Source organism: Anolis sagrei, chromosome 6 (assembly GCF_037176765.1).
Source record: "Anolis sagrei isolate rAnoSag1 chromosome 6, rAnoSag1.mat, whole genome shotgun sequence".
NCBI classification, from domain to species: domain Eukaryota; kingdom Metazoa; phylum Chordata; class Lepidosauria; order Squamata; family Dactyloidae; genus Anolis; species Anolis sagrei.
In genome coordinates, this window is record NC_090026.1 from 34,446,838 (window position 1) to 34,461,035 (window position 14,198).

The window sequence follows — 14,198 nt, forward strand, 5'->3', positions numbered from 1 at the left end:
TCCCATCGTTGCCAGCCTTGGTTGTTGAGAGCCGCTGTACCTTACCTTTAGAAGGACAAATGTTCTCTCTGCCAAAAACAATAGTTTCAAGTACCAGCAATGATGGAAACATACACCAGCTGGTGCTACCTATATGTTGTGGCAGCACAATTTTCAGAAGGTACCCATGTAGGGTGAGGCAGATCCAAAACATTTTATTTTCTGATGAACAAGACGCCTTCCACCTTCCAACTCTAAAGACACAAGATGCCACATTGAGCAGTGGCATCTTGTTTCTTAAGGGATGTTGAAGCATAAATATCTCAAAAATGTATCTGCTGTTCACACAACCTTCCAGCATCTACACCCTGAAGCAAACCTAGGTGGAATCTGCACATATCGGGGGTAAGAAAAATTCCACCCTCCATATTTTATGGTCTACAACTGTGACAACTCCTTGTCATAGGTCATGGTGCTTGGAGCTACAGTAGAATCTCACTTATCCAATCTTCGCGCATCCAACGTTCTGTATTATCCAGCGCAGTTTACCTCCCACCCAGATCCACAGCTGTTTCAATACATTGCAATGTTTCGGCGCTAAATTTGTAAATAGAGTAATTACTACATAATGTTGCCATGTATTGAACTGCTTTATTTGTTGTAAAACATGATGTAAAGTCATAATGTAATTTGACGTTTAATAGGCTTTTCCTTAATCCCTCCTTATTAGCCAACATTTTCGCTTATCCAACGTTCTGCCAGCCTGTTTATGTTGGAAAAGCGAGACTCTACTGTATTGGGAACTGAAATCTGAAACATCCAGAAGGACAAAGATTCCCTATCTCTGGCACAAATATGGACGATTCCTATACACAAAAGTTCATCTGGTGACACACTCAAATACTTCATGGCTTTACAGTTTATTTAAAGAAATTCTTCAGCCAAAACAAAAACAGGGTATCTGTACACAACTTTCAATAAATATTTGCAATGAAGATTTTTTTTTTTTGGCCTTGGAAAAATAAAATTAAAAAAGAGAACCTCAAAACACCACAAAATCATTCAGTCTTTTACATCTACATTTTTTTTTGTTTTACAAGTGTAAACAGAGAGTTGAACCTGATTCTCCCTCCCGCCACCCCCCAAAGAGGCTGACCTGCAGAGTGCTTAAGAGGGAAGATAAAAACCCTTTTGATTGTCTAGCATTATTAAATTTGCTTCACCAAATGACCATCAAGTCTTTCCAGGATGTGGGTTTATATACATTGTCAAAACCTTTCTGGGTGAATGTGTTGTAAGAGAAGAGGCTGGGCGCCTGTGCAAAGAGTCTGAAATATAAAAATATACATCATAGCCAAAATCCAGTCATTATTACTAACTAGAGAAGATCCACTAAACCAATAGGTAGGGCTTTAGGAGTAATGGATAAGGTCCTGCATAATCAGACATAGCAAGGATAGAGCTCAGTCCCAGCAATTTCTGCCTTTGCTCAAAAACTAACCACTTATGCTTGGCAGAGCCCCAAGTGAAGAGTTTCGAAGGTGCTGTAGTTTAGGGTGCTCATCAATGATGAATACAGCATGCTCCCAAATATGGTGTGCATAGAGATTCCCTGGTGTCCTGCTGTACTTGCTTATCTCAACATGCGCTGAAACCAGGAGAGAACTGGTTTCATTTGCCAGCATCTTGCCTAACTTAAAGAGATAGAATTTGTGGGTCATGTTTGGTCACAAATAATGATAAACATGACTCTCCAGAGTTCTTAGATCATAACGCTGGGTTATGATTTTATAAACATTGACCAGAATTGGGCAAAATCTGTGATGGATTGGTTTCAACTGGGCATGCAGAAAAGAACAGCTTGATACATCACATTTCCCTTTGCTGTTGCACTTTGGAGATCTCTCCAAAGCTAGAGTGCATGTTCTCAGGTGTGAATATGGCTTGAACATCAAGGTGAATGCTGTACAACTAGCCCAACCTTTGACACGCCAGATGGTTTGACCTTAACAGTTATAGCCAATGTTAAGGGACTGTGGGACTTGTTCAAAGTCAAACTACTTCTGGAAGGTTAAAGTGCCTGACCACAAGTCTTGAGGGATAATCCTTATAGTTCTATTAAAAGGTTACTAGTACTCTGTTTCCCCTTACAGTGCCTCTCAAAGTGGGTTTTTTGGAGATTGGCACAGGATGGATTCCTGAGAAACCTTTCCCTGTGTATCAAATTAATGTAATAGCTTGGGTTATTTTTGACTAAAATTAAGAACTATTCCCTAATATTTTGGGAGCAAAAAGAAAAAGAATGTAGGTAGGTGTTTGCAGCATACAAGTTAACAGTCAGGATCTGTTCTGTTGCTACTTTTCAAGGGCAGCTTGCCATGTGAGTCTTTTTGTATCACTTAGGCCCCTTCTCCATTGCCATATTATCTGCTTCAAACTGGAGTATATGGCAGTGTAGACACATATAATCCAGTTCAAAGCAGATAAACTGGATTATTTGATTTGATAATCTGGATTATATGGCAGTGTAGAAGGGGAGCCACAATACAGAACCATGTCTCTGACCATGTCTTGGAACTTTTAGCAAAAGAAGCCCCACATTGTCAAAGTGTCCTGTGAGAAAAGCAACTAGCAGAAATAATAGGTTGTATATTAAATCAGCAGTTCAGTTTGCTGGGAGATGTGACATTCTCCTGATGTTACTGGGGTTACAGCACTCATTGGTCACAACCAGCACATAACAGTTAGGTATTATTTCAGTTGCAAGTCCAGCAAGATTAGGAAAGTGATACTTTGCCCATCTCAGGTTGACACTTTGTTAGACTTTGATAATAATCCTCAAAGCATTTTGTGTGTATGATAAACTCCGGTGCTGTTGAACTCCAGCTCCTAGCATTCCTCATCACTTCTAGCTGGTACTGATGAAAGATGCATTCCAGCAACATTTAGAGAGCCGCATATCTCTGACTTAGAGCAATTATTATATTTTTTAATTCCTGACAAGAAGCTGTTTTCTTAGTGTATCACTCCATTTGCCACTTCTCCAAAATTGCATCCATCCAAAATGATGATTGCATGACTCCACAAGAAGGATGTATGTACTGTATGTTAAAGCCAAGGAAGGACTACATCCCACTTTACAGAGAGGAGTCCTCTATCTGAAGGGCTGCCTACTCCAAGTTGAAGATAAGCACCAGATCCTATATCATTAATGTAACTTTACAGAGGTGCTAAGAAACCCTGGTGGTGAAGTGTGAAGATGCACATCGGGACAACAAAAATGTCCATTTGAATGGGTGCTCAATGCATATCAAAACAGAGGTGCATTGGCATCCAATGAGAATTGATCCCACTGCACATTGGTCAATTTGCTAGCTCTACTACAGAGTAACATAACACTAGATACAGATGTTATGGAACTTCCCAGTAAGTCTATTCTTCTGAACATGCAACTTCCATACAGGATTCTGATCAATCAACCCATCAGAACAAGCAGGCTTGAAGCTTCCCATCGCTAAGTGGCATGTGCATAACAGACTGAGATCAATCCTTCCTCCTCACTATGGTAAGTTTAAATTTTGCTCTATTTAACTCATATGAGGACAATTCTGTGCTAATGAAAGGGATCACACCAATCCTGAAACCTATAGAGGCTGAATTCCATTACTGTAAGGACTTTATCCACTGAAACAAGTTGTAAATTCATTACATGCCTTGTTTACAAGCAAGAGGTTTCCATGAATATGGTTCCTCTTGTAAACAAGGTACATGGAGAGCACACTTGCATATCGATTTTGACAAGCCTGACGTTAGTATTGACTGGAAGAGCCAATGGACAAATGGGTTTGCCTACTTGGGACAAACCAAAATGATGGTGGCCAATTTTAAGGCAAATCCGACCCATGCTTTTGTCCTTTTTTATTTTTGGTCCTGCATATTCTCTTTCATGGCAGTGCATAGATGTTCATCTCAGCTTAACCAGCTGTCAAATTGAAATCAATGCAGCATGGAGAGACCATCTGTGTATCCCTCACGTGCATTCCGAACTTAACTCAAAATACATCATATTTACACCTGAGATTCCTTATTTCAGCCTGTCCTGAATAATAATAATCTCCTCTTGATTCTTCTCAAGCAATAATTCTGAAGTGTTACCACCCAACTGCACCGTAATACTGAATATATGCTTTGTTTGAAAGTCAGAGGTGGGGATCAGAGATTAAAAGTAATTGTTCTGATCTGCATTGTTGAGTATAAAGGAAGCATTCATGTGTGCCTAGGTGTGCAAAAAAACAACTGGGAGGAACATATAATTAAATGTACACCAGAACAAACTTTCCAGTCAAAGTGATACATTGGAGAGAGAGAGGGAGGGAGGGAGAGAGACCAGAGCTTATGCCTGCCAGAAGTTGGAAAGTTACTTTTTTGTATCACAATTGGCCATGGTAGTTGAAAGATTCTGGTAGCTGTAATCCCTAAAGAAATTTCTCCAAGCTCTGGCTTGATGTTCCTAATGCAGGTTGCAATACATACAAGTCTATTTCTAGGAATAGATGGCCTTAAATAAATTCAGAAGGCTAAGGCCAACAAGGTGACACTTAGCAAATATGGTATTACAATTTGATTAGGGGTTTGTGTTTAAGGGATGCCCTCAGGCTGAATTTCATATCACGGCTTTGGCCAAATTATAAATCTATCAGGAATTTATTTTCAACTCTACCCTTAGGTATGTGAAAATAGCACAGCCCCCAAATTAAACAAGGACAGGGACAGAAGTGTGAAGATAACCCTGCAGGTCGGTTCTGACTGTATCCTACTATTAAATGTGCATGTCTGTGCTTCTCATTTGTCACATAAAAGAGCAAAAGGAGCCCTTCAAGAGTCTGTAACTGGGCACACAAGTCATGTGGCCTTGCATATCCTCTGTTCACAAAGGTCCATGTGAATCGGTGCTTAACACTAGAAGTTGCGGAATAAAGGGGACACTTGACTAGAAAGAACTTTATTCTATGCCCTAGCAATACTCTCAGCTATGCTCACAAAGGTGCATACCTTTCCCTCAAACAAGAAGGAGTTCCCATCATGTGGGGTACCCCTGATATGAGTGCAGGAGAGCTGAGTGTTCCGAAGGACTCCTCTCCTTTCCTAGAACATGACAGTTACTTTTTGGACTATACCTCCCATAATCCCCAAGCCGTTGTGGCCTGAAGGATTTGGGGAGTTCAAGTCTGAAAAGGTAATACTTCCAAGCACCAGCATTTCTTGTGAAAGTTATTATTCCTCTTCAGTTGCCATAAAAGCCATAGTAACCACCGTCACCACCTTCTTTGTCATAGAGCTCTCCGTTGCGAATAGGCGGAGAGCTCTCGGCGCTGGAGACGTAAGGAGACACCCGGCGACGCTTACACTCTGCTTCATACAACCCAGAGTCTGAGGAATCTGCTGACTTTACTGAGCCCAGCTCAGCCCAGACTTCGTTGTCCTTCCCCTTCTCATCACTAGGGGCCACCACTTGCAAGTCCCTCATGGGCCGGAACCAGCTCAAGGTGCCTGGAGTGGGCTTGGGATGGTGATACTGCGGTGGGGAACTCCAGGTAGCAGAGGGACCAAAGGGGTGCTCCTGGTAGTAGGGCAACGATGGGTGTGGAGAGGCCTGCAGAGCAAAGGGCTTCACCCCATAGGGCATGAATTTGTTCCCTCTGAAGTCACCCTCATATGTGCCGTATTCCAGAGGAGAAGCTGTGGGCTGTTGCGAAGTAAAATACCAGTGGTGGGTATCCTTGGGTGGCAGTGGGAGTGGGGCACGCTCCCTGTTGTAGAAACGACTCTGGGGGAGCATGTACTGATCATGCAAAAAGGGCTGGAAACGGCCTCCACTGAGGAGCTGCTGGCAATTGGCAACACTGGGTGGAGATGGCGTCGTGCGGTCTCCATCTGTGGTGGTGTACATCCTTGGAGGGAAAATAAGAAGTAAAAAGAGAGTGGAGTGTGAATCAGGAAGACTTGAGCAAATGGCGAGATAGGACACTATGCACAAAATCAAGGATGGCATGTCCATCACAAATTGCAGCTTCCCTATCTATGGTTTGCTGTTGAATGATAGTTCAAACCATGTTTGAAATTAGGGAATCAGGACAAACCGCCATTAACATAAACCATAGTTTGGAAAGCCATTGGTTTGTGCACCAACATTCGCTGGAACCTTGTAGCCTTGCAATCTGGGAAGCAATATATGACTATTGTAGACAACAAACAATATTTATCTTGTTTTCTGTCCATTACAAAGTCTTGTTCTGGGATTAAGAAAACATGCTAAATCATAGCTAACCATAATTACTGCCTTAAACACCATGATTTGGTATAATCTTTAAACTGAATGATTGCAAAGAATTCTCTACAAGGTTTTGAAATGAACTAGAGAATCCTGATGATGCTCTCCTGCACTTTTTCCAGGATTGCACAGTAGTAATGAAGATTTGAGTATAAAATCTGGAAACTGCCAGTCACCCTACCTTGCAGCCTACATCTATTCAAATAGTAATCATCATCATCTTTATTTATATTCTGGCCTATCTCCCTTGAGAGTTTCAGGGCAGATTCCAACAAACAAAAAGGCAAACATTCATAGAACCATAGAGTTGGAAGAGACCTCATGGGCCATCCAGTCCAACCTCCTACCAAGAAGCAGAAAAATCACATTCAAGGCATTCCTGATAGATGGCAACCCAGCGTCCATTTGAAAGCCTCCAAAGAAGGAGCCTCCACCACATGCCGGGGCAGAGAGTTCTACTGCTGAACAGCTCTCACAGTCAGGAAGTTCTTCCTAATGTTCAGATGGAATCTCCTCTCTTGTAGTTGGAAGCCATTGTTCCGCGTCCTAGTCTCCAGTGAAGCAGAAAACAAGCTTGCTCCCCCCCTCCCTATAACTTCCTCTCACATATTTATACATGGCTATCACGTCTCCTCTCAACCTTCTATTCTTCAGGCTAAACATATCCAGCTCTTTAAGCTGCTCCTCATAGGGCTTGTTCTCCAGATCATTTTAGTCACCCTCCTCTGGACACATTCCAGCTTGTCAACATCTCCCTTCAATTGTGGTGCCCAGAATTGCACACAATATTCCAGGTGAGGTCTAACCAAGGCAGAAGAGATGGGTGGCATGACTTCCCTGGATCTAGATACTATACTATTAATGCAGGCCAAAATCCCATTGGCTGTTTTTGCCGCCGCATCACATTGTTGGCTCCTGTTTAACTTGTTGTCCACGAGGACTCCAATGCCTCAATAACAGTAAATACAAGTATATTAACCCAAAATGACCCCACATAAAGAGCAACTAATCTAATCTAATTTAACTATAGACGACAAGTGGAAGACTTACGAGTCATAGTTGTCCCGGAACCCTTTAGCAAAAGGATTGTGGTCTATCTTCAGCTGGGTGATCTGGAGATACAAAGGAGAAAGTGGCAAAACACTTCTCATGAAGTTCAGCAACAAAAGCTCAGACACACCATATGTGCCAAAATATTCCTTACCACAAATGTCGAAGTTACAAAAACAAAGTATTTCATATATATTTAATTAAGAAATCTTTCCTAGCCCTAACACAACACCCCCCCCCCCCCGGGCAGGATCTCACCTTAACTGCCAGGTACAAGGAGGATGACATTCCCAGGTTCCTCCTAACAGGTGCGATAATACATTGCAATAGGAGCACTGCTTCTAATTATCACAGTCTTGCTCTCTGATGGGAGAGAGCAGCTGAATGGATTGGCTTTACCCAACACAGCTGCTAGCTGTTAAGCTGATATTGAGAGTGCATCTACAAAGCCTTACAGGAAGATTACAGAGTCTTACTGAATTTGGAGCATATCGGATCTGTAACTCTATGTTACGAATCTCTAGCTGCAGTACAGAACGCCAGCCAATAACTACATAATGTAAGGAATATGCTCACACCAGTAGTGCAACTTAACTTCTTAGTAGTTCATAATCATAGGAGCCCCTGGTGTTGCAATGGGTCAAACCCTTGTGCTGGATGGACTGCTGACCAAAAGGTTGACAGTTCGAATCCAGGAGCGGGGTGAGCTCCCATCTGTCAGCTCCAGCTTCTCTTGCATGGATATAAGAGAAGCCTCCCACAGGATGGTAAAACATCTGGGCATCCCTGGGCAACATCCTTGAAGACAGCCAATTCTCTCACACTAGAAGCGACTTGCAGTTTCTCAAGTTGCTCCTAACAGAGGGGGAAAAATCTTAGGACTCTGACCACACCAATTTATGAATTTATAATTTGGCAGAAAAACCAAAAACATTATAAAATTACTTCTCCCATGATTCCATACTATTGAGCCATAGGAGTCAAACTGCATTAATTCTACAGTGTAGATGCACCCCTAGATAGAACTACACTGCATGCTTTAGATCGAATCCTACTAGCTGCATGTAGAATAAACACAATGATGGTACTCTGTTGTCAAAGGGTATTACGGCATCTCCTTTTCACCAAGCTTTTCCATTGTGGAACAATGCTAAATGTAGTAAACTCACATCAGCGTTTTGGTAGGCTGTAACTGCAATGAACTGCGTCTCTGGGAAGGTGAAGCTCTGGGTGCAGATGGAAGGGTGTGCCTCGTCCAGCTCACCAGGCTTAGCTTCAGTAACATGTAGACGGGGCTGATACTTGTGCAAAGACTGCAACACAACCATCTGCAAGACCAATGGGATAAACTTAATTTAGTTTTACAAGACAATTGAAAGACAGAGAAAGATAGGGCTGTGTGTGTATGTGTGTGATATATACAGGCAGTCCCCAAGTCACGAACAAGATAGGTTCTATATGTTTTATTCTTAAGTTGAATGTACATGTACATCAAAACAGATACATTTTTAAGTGTAGCTCCAGCCAAATGTATATTTCTTAGCTTTGGATAGCATAGGGAAGGGTTAACACCCCTGTGGTGTTTGTTTTGCTGTCTGTTTCAGAAGATTTCATCTCACTTTCTGTCCCAGTGATAATTGGATTTTTGAAAAATGTGGCTTGTTGTGGATACAAGGATTGATGAGAAAGCTTCAGTGGAGACACCTTTTCCCTGGGATAACTCTCTCACTTCCTGTTGTCTCACTCCCATTTTTAACTAAGAGTCGTTTGTAAGTCAAATATTTGTAACTTGGGAATGGCCTGTGTGTGTATGTGTACACACACACACCGGGTAGGCCAAATTAACAAAGGCATCTGATATTTTTATAATCTTTTTTTGCGGGGAAGGGAATGGAAAATATACTACATGATTTGTAATGTAATTTTATGTCCTATCTATACTGCATATAATGTTATGATATTGTAAATTAAAAACAAAAAAAATAAAAGGAGTTATTAAATATTGAAACCCCTTTGTGAATGTTGGCCTACCCTGTATGTGTGTGTGTGTGTATGTATGTGTGTTTTTGTGTATATTTGTTATATTACAAATAATTAAAAATGAAAGAGTGGGTGGAGGAGATACACTAAAAATAATAATGGCTTAAGAATTATACAGTACGACCCCCCCCCCCCCCCAAATAGGGGATATGTTCGAAGATTTCACATAACCATGGATAACTGTTGAAATGAAAGGTTTCTGTCTCAAGAATATCTTAACATTACACTGGTACATATTTTGTCAGACATCGATACGGGGATAAAACTGTATACATTAATATATGCAAATATGTGTATGAGTGTGTGTGTGTGTGTATGGGCTGCAGTGGCACAGAGGGTTAAATCCCTAAGCTGCAGAACTTGCTGACCAGAAGGTCGGCAGTTTGAATCCACGGGACAGGGTGAGCTTTCATTGCTAGCCCCAGTTTCTGCCAACCTAGCAGTTTGAAAACATGCAAATGTGACTAGATCAATAAGTACCGCCTTTGCAGGAAGATAACAGTGCTCCATGCAGTCATGCCGGCCACATAACTTAGGAGGTGTCTACGGACAACGCCGGCTTTTCAGCTTAGAAATTAAAATGAGCACCACCCCATTAGGAATCACAAAAAACAATCTTTTAGGGAGCAGGATGTTTAACAAAATTATTTAGTTTTACCACCATCACCTGTGTGACATTGTTGGATGCTCCTTTGTTATTGGTGAGCTTCAGTTTCCCAAAGGAGATCTCCTGCCGCATCCAATGGGCTCCTGTGTTGGGAGAATCCGGGTGCATATAGGTCCGATTCCCTGCCGGAAAGACAGCATCTCTGGTAAGCAACGAAGAGCAAAACACAGGAGGGTCTAGTGTGGAATTATGAGGCTGTCTGCATTTTGAAAATTTATAATGATGATGAAGATAACAATAACAATAATAAAAATACTGTATTTGTATTCTGCCCTATCTCCCCAAGGGGACTCAACTGATTTGAAACTACTTCAGCTTCCTTGCTATCAAGAGTCCACACAATCACTGGCATGTGGAATCATCAGTAGCTCATTGTTTTCATTGAAATTTCAAATATGCTCCAACATTTCACTGATGAAAACTAGAACATCAGAATGTGATCAAGATAGCAAGAGCTATTAATAATAAATAATACACAAGCTAAGGGAGTCTGCAGGAGTTTATTCTGGCCTCACTCTAGTAGAAAAGAAAAGAAATCTCTCCCCCCCCCCCCCCCCCCCCCGATCCTCTTCTGGAGTTCATTATGAACTGCTTTTAGACTTTGAACTCAGTTTGCAGCACTGCCAGTAAGATGTAGAAAAAAGGAAGAAAGTGGCAAGAAAATAAAGAAATCAGAACTTTTTAAAAGTAACTGAAAAGTGGAATAGGTCAAGGTAAAGGTTTCCCCCTGACATTAAGTCCAGTCATGTCCGACTCTGGGGTGTGGTGATCATCTCCATTTCTAAGCCAAAGAGCCAGCATTGTCCATAGACACCTCCAAGGTCATGTGACTAGCATGACTGCATGGAGCGCCATTAAGCGCCGAAAAGTGGAATAGCAGGGGATTAATCAGACTGTTCCTTCCAAACTATGACAGTTGGAGGGTATGCTTTTATCTTGCTGACTTCAAGATCTAATACATAGAATTCTTTTTCCCCAAGCAACCAACTGCTTAGGAATATGATTCTGTCCTAACAGCAACTGTGAAAGGTGAGTTATTGGTCCTTGGCAGGTCTCTTCCAAATGCTGGGATAGGAATATAGCTCCAGCTTCCCATGCAGGGACATGAGGGAAGCCTCCCACAGGATGGTAAAACATCCAGGCATCCCCTGGGCACTGTCCTTGCAGATGGTCAATTCTCTCACACCAGAAACCACTTGCAGTTTTTCAAGTCGCTCCTGACATGAAAAAAAATACAAGCATTGAAGCATGCAAGGGAGAATGGCTAGCAATTAATTGGTAGAATTTACAACCTGTGTTTTTAATGGTGAGATGATGGAGTTCTTTTCCATATCACTAGATGGTGCCATTGTTCCTGTGTACAGAATGGCATTTATTTGATGCACTTATTAACCGCCATTCTCAGCCCATAAGGGCGACTCATTTAACAGCGGAAGGTAGAGAACTGCAATAATAAGATTGTGGATATTGGAAAGGCTCCTTTGTTTCTAAACCTTTTCAATGAGATTTAGAGAAAGTTAAACAAAGTTAAAAGGTTTATTAATTTGTTCCAGCATGTCCTAATGCTTTGAGGATGTTATACTATTATTTATTGTTACTATTCTCATTTATATCCTACTTTTCTCCAAATATGCGATTCAAGGCGGCTAAAACCATTTCGAAATAAATGGTTTAAGATTTTTTAAAAATATTTGACATATGTTAAAACATTAAGTATTAAAAATATTAAATTCCATGTTTTTTAATATATATATATATATACAGGCAGTCACAGAATACAACAACCCAGTCACAGAATAGTTTGTTTACTGGAAAAGACAAAATTTACTGGATCGCACTTGGACTGCTTTGGATGACTATTTTAATTCTGGTGATTTTAATCTGGTGAGCGTGTTCTTAATGTATATTTAGAATTATTGTAATTTTGTGGATGTATTTATTATGTGTTTTATATTATGTTTGGCATCAATTGTTGCCTGTTTGGAAGCCGTTCTGAGTCCCTCCATGGAGGTCGAGAAGGATGGGGGTATACATGTTTCAAATAAAATAATAAATAAGTCCCCAAGTTATGAATAAGATAGGTTCTGTAGGTTTATTCTTAAGGTGAATTTGCATGTAAGTCAGAACAGGTACATTTTTAAGTGTAACTCCTGACAAATATATGTATATAATTAGCTGTGGATACCATCAGGAAACCCTGTGGTGTTTGTTTTGCTGTCTGTGCCTCTGTTCAGAAGATTTCACCTCACTTTCTGTCCCTGTGAGCATTGGATTTTGAAAAATTGAGCTTGTTTTGGAAACAAGGTATGGGTGAATAAGCTTCAGTGGAGACACCTTTTCCCCATGATAACCCTTTCAGGAGTGAATTTCCCACCTGAGGGATAGATTTCCCTCAACTCCTGTTGCCTCACCCCCACTCTTAACTAGGAATCCTTTGTAAGTCAGATGTTTTTAACTCAGTGACTATATTAACCCTCAAAAATGCTAGAAATGGTAGCATATAGCAGTAAAAGTTGAATCCCCATTGATTTGTAAGAGCTTGGTGTCACAAAAATGTCTTGATGTTTGCCAGAAGGAGAATATAATGCAAAAAATTAAGGCCAGCATAATGTAGTAGTTTGAGTGTTGGAATATGGCTCTGGAAAACAGAGTACAAATCCCCACTTGCTCATGATAACCTACTCGGTGATCCTGGTAATTCAAACATATGACAGGTTTTCCTAATGGTTGTCATACGTAAATGATAACATTCTTTGAATCAGAGCTCAGCTAAACTGTTTCGAGGGTAAGGTTACAACTGTATATGCACCCTATGACTACTTCCTAAAGATGCTGTTGGACTTCAATCATTACAGTCCCATCCTATAGATATTCTGGTAATTGGTGGTGGAAAATGTAGGCCAAAAACATCTTGAGGGCTGAACTTGTCCACCCTGGCCTATGGAAAGGTCCTACCAAAGCCAGGTCTAAGATTTAAGTCTACTTCAGTTAACTAGGGAGAGCATCAAGTAAATTACAGTTGCTATGCAATAGGTCCAGGGAAAGTAAGCTGACTGGAAAGAACAGACAAAACAATGAAAAGAGGAGGGTGAACAAAGGAAAAGTGGTGTACAAGAAAAAGGAGAATATATTTATCCATCATACCTGGCATATTTCCCTCTGCCTTTCCACACTGAACCCATTTCCCGCCTTGGTACCGCCAGTGGTGCTGGTCGACTAATATAATGTCCACATAGATGCTGTAATGGGCAACAGGGTCCAGCCCAGAGATGTTGAAGCTCAGAAACGGGAACATCCGCCTAGTTAGTGGTGCAGATAGAGGGGAGGGGTGGAGTGAGAAGGAGAGAAAAATGAAGAAGGATATCACATCTCTGGTTTGCCTCCAAATCAATACACTAACCATTCACAAGCTATGGAGAAGTCAGGACAACAGAACTATGTTTCAAGGAAATATCATCAGGGCCTCCAACTATTGAGTGTCTCCAGCTTGGGCACTGAAGATAAGTCTCGCAAATCTTAGCAAAGAGGTCTCAGATAAAATTGACTGTAGAGATGACGATTTTAATTCTGGTGATTTTAATTTGGGTGCAAAAAAACCCCACAGAATTTCAATGACAGATTAGTGCTTTTTTAGTGTTTCTTACAAGCACAAGAAAGAAACTATGGGGCAGCTTCCACCATTAACTAGGCAAAGTACATTATCTCATCAGCTATGGATTTTGCACTCCCCAACAGTGATATGTAGCGCCCCCAGTGGTGCAGTGGGTTAAACTGCTGACCTGCTGAACTTGTGATCAAAAGGTCGCAGGTTCAAATCCGGGGAGCGGCGCAAGCTCCCACTGTTAGCCTCAGCTTCTTCCAACCTAGCAGTTTGAAAACATGCAAATGTGAGTAGATTAATAAGTACCGCTCCGGCAGGAAGGTAACGACACTCTATGCAGTCATGCGGACCATATGACCTAGGAGGTGTCTATGGACAACGCTGGCTCTTCAGCTTAGAAATGGAGATGAGCACCAACCCCCAGAATCGGACACGACTGGACTTAATGTCAGGGGAAAACCTTTACCTATAACTCTGTACCCTTATGCTAATTTAAAATCGTTGCCTTGGTTCCAGCTATTGTCTAATTC

The 14,198-nt window shown here is 41.3% G+C and overlaps 1 protein-coding gene across 1 annotated transcript in view; it reads right to left on the reverse strand.

Annotated features, from left to right (window-relative positions):
- Positions 1 to 880: 880 nt before the first annotated feature.
- The window catches only part of TBX21 (T-box transcription factor 21), a 69,249-nt gene continuing 55,931 nt past the window's right edge, over positions 881 to 14,198 (reverse strand). The window contains exons 2-6 of the mRNA XM_060780905.2: positions 13,212 to 13,366; positions 10,068 to 10,189; positions 8,530 to 8,688; positions 7,361 to 7,422; positions 881 to 5,930 (exon numbers count right to left, since the gene is read on the reverse strand). Of these exons, the coding sequence (XP_060636888.2) occupies positions 5,264 to 5,930; positions 7,361 to 7,422; positions 8,530 to 8,688; positions 10,068 to 10,189; positions 13,212 to 13,366 (1,165 nt within the window). The 3' untranslated portion in view covers positions 881 to 5,263. The remainder of the gene's footprint in view (positions 5,931 to 7,360; positions 7,423 to 8,529; positions 8,689 to 10,067; positions 10,190 to 13,211; positions 13,367 to 14,198) is intronic.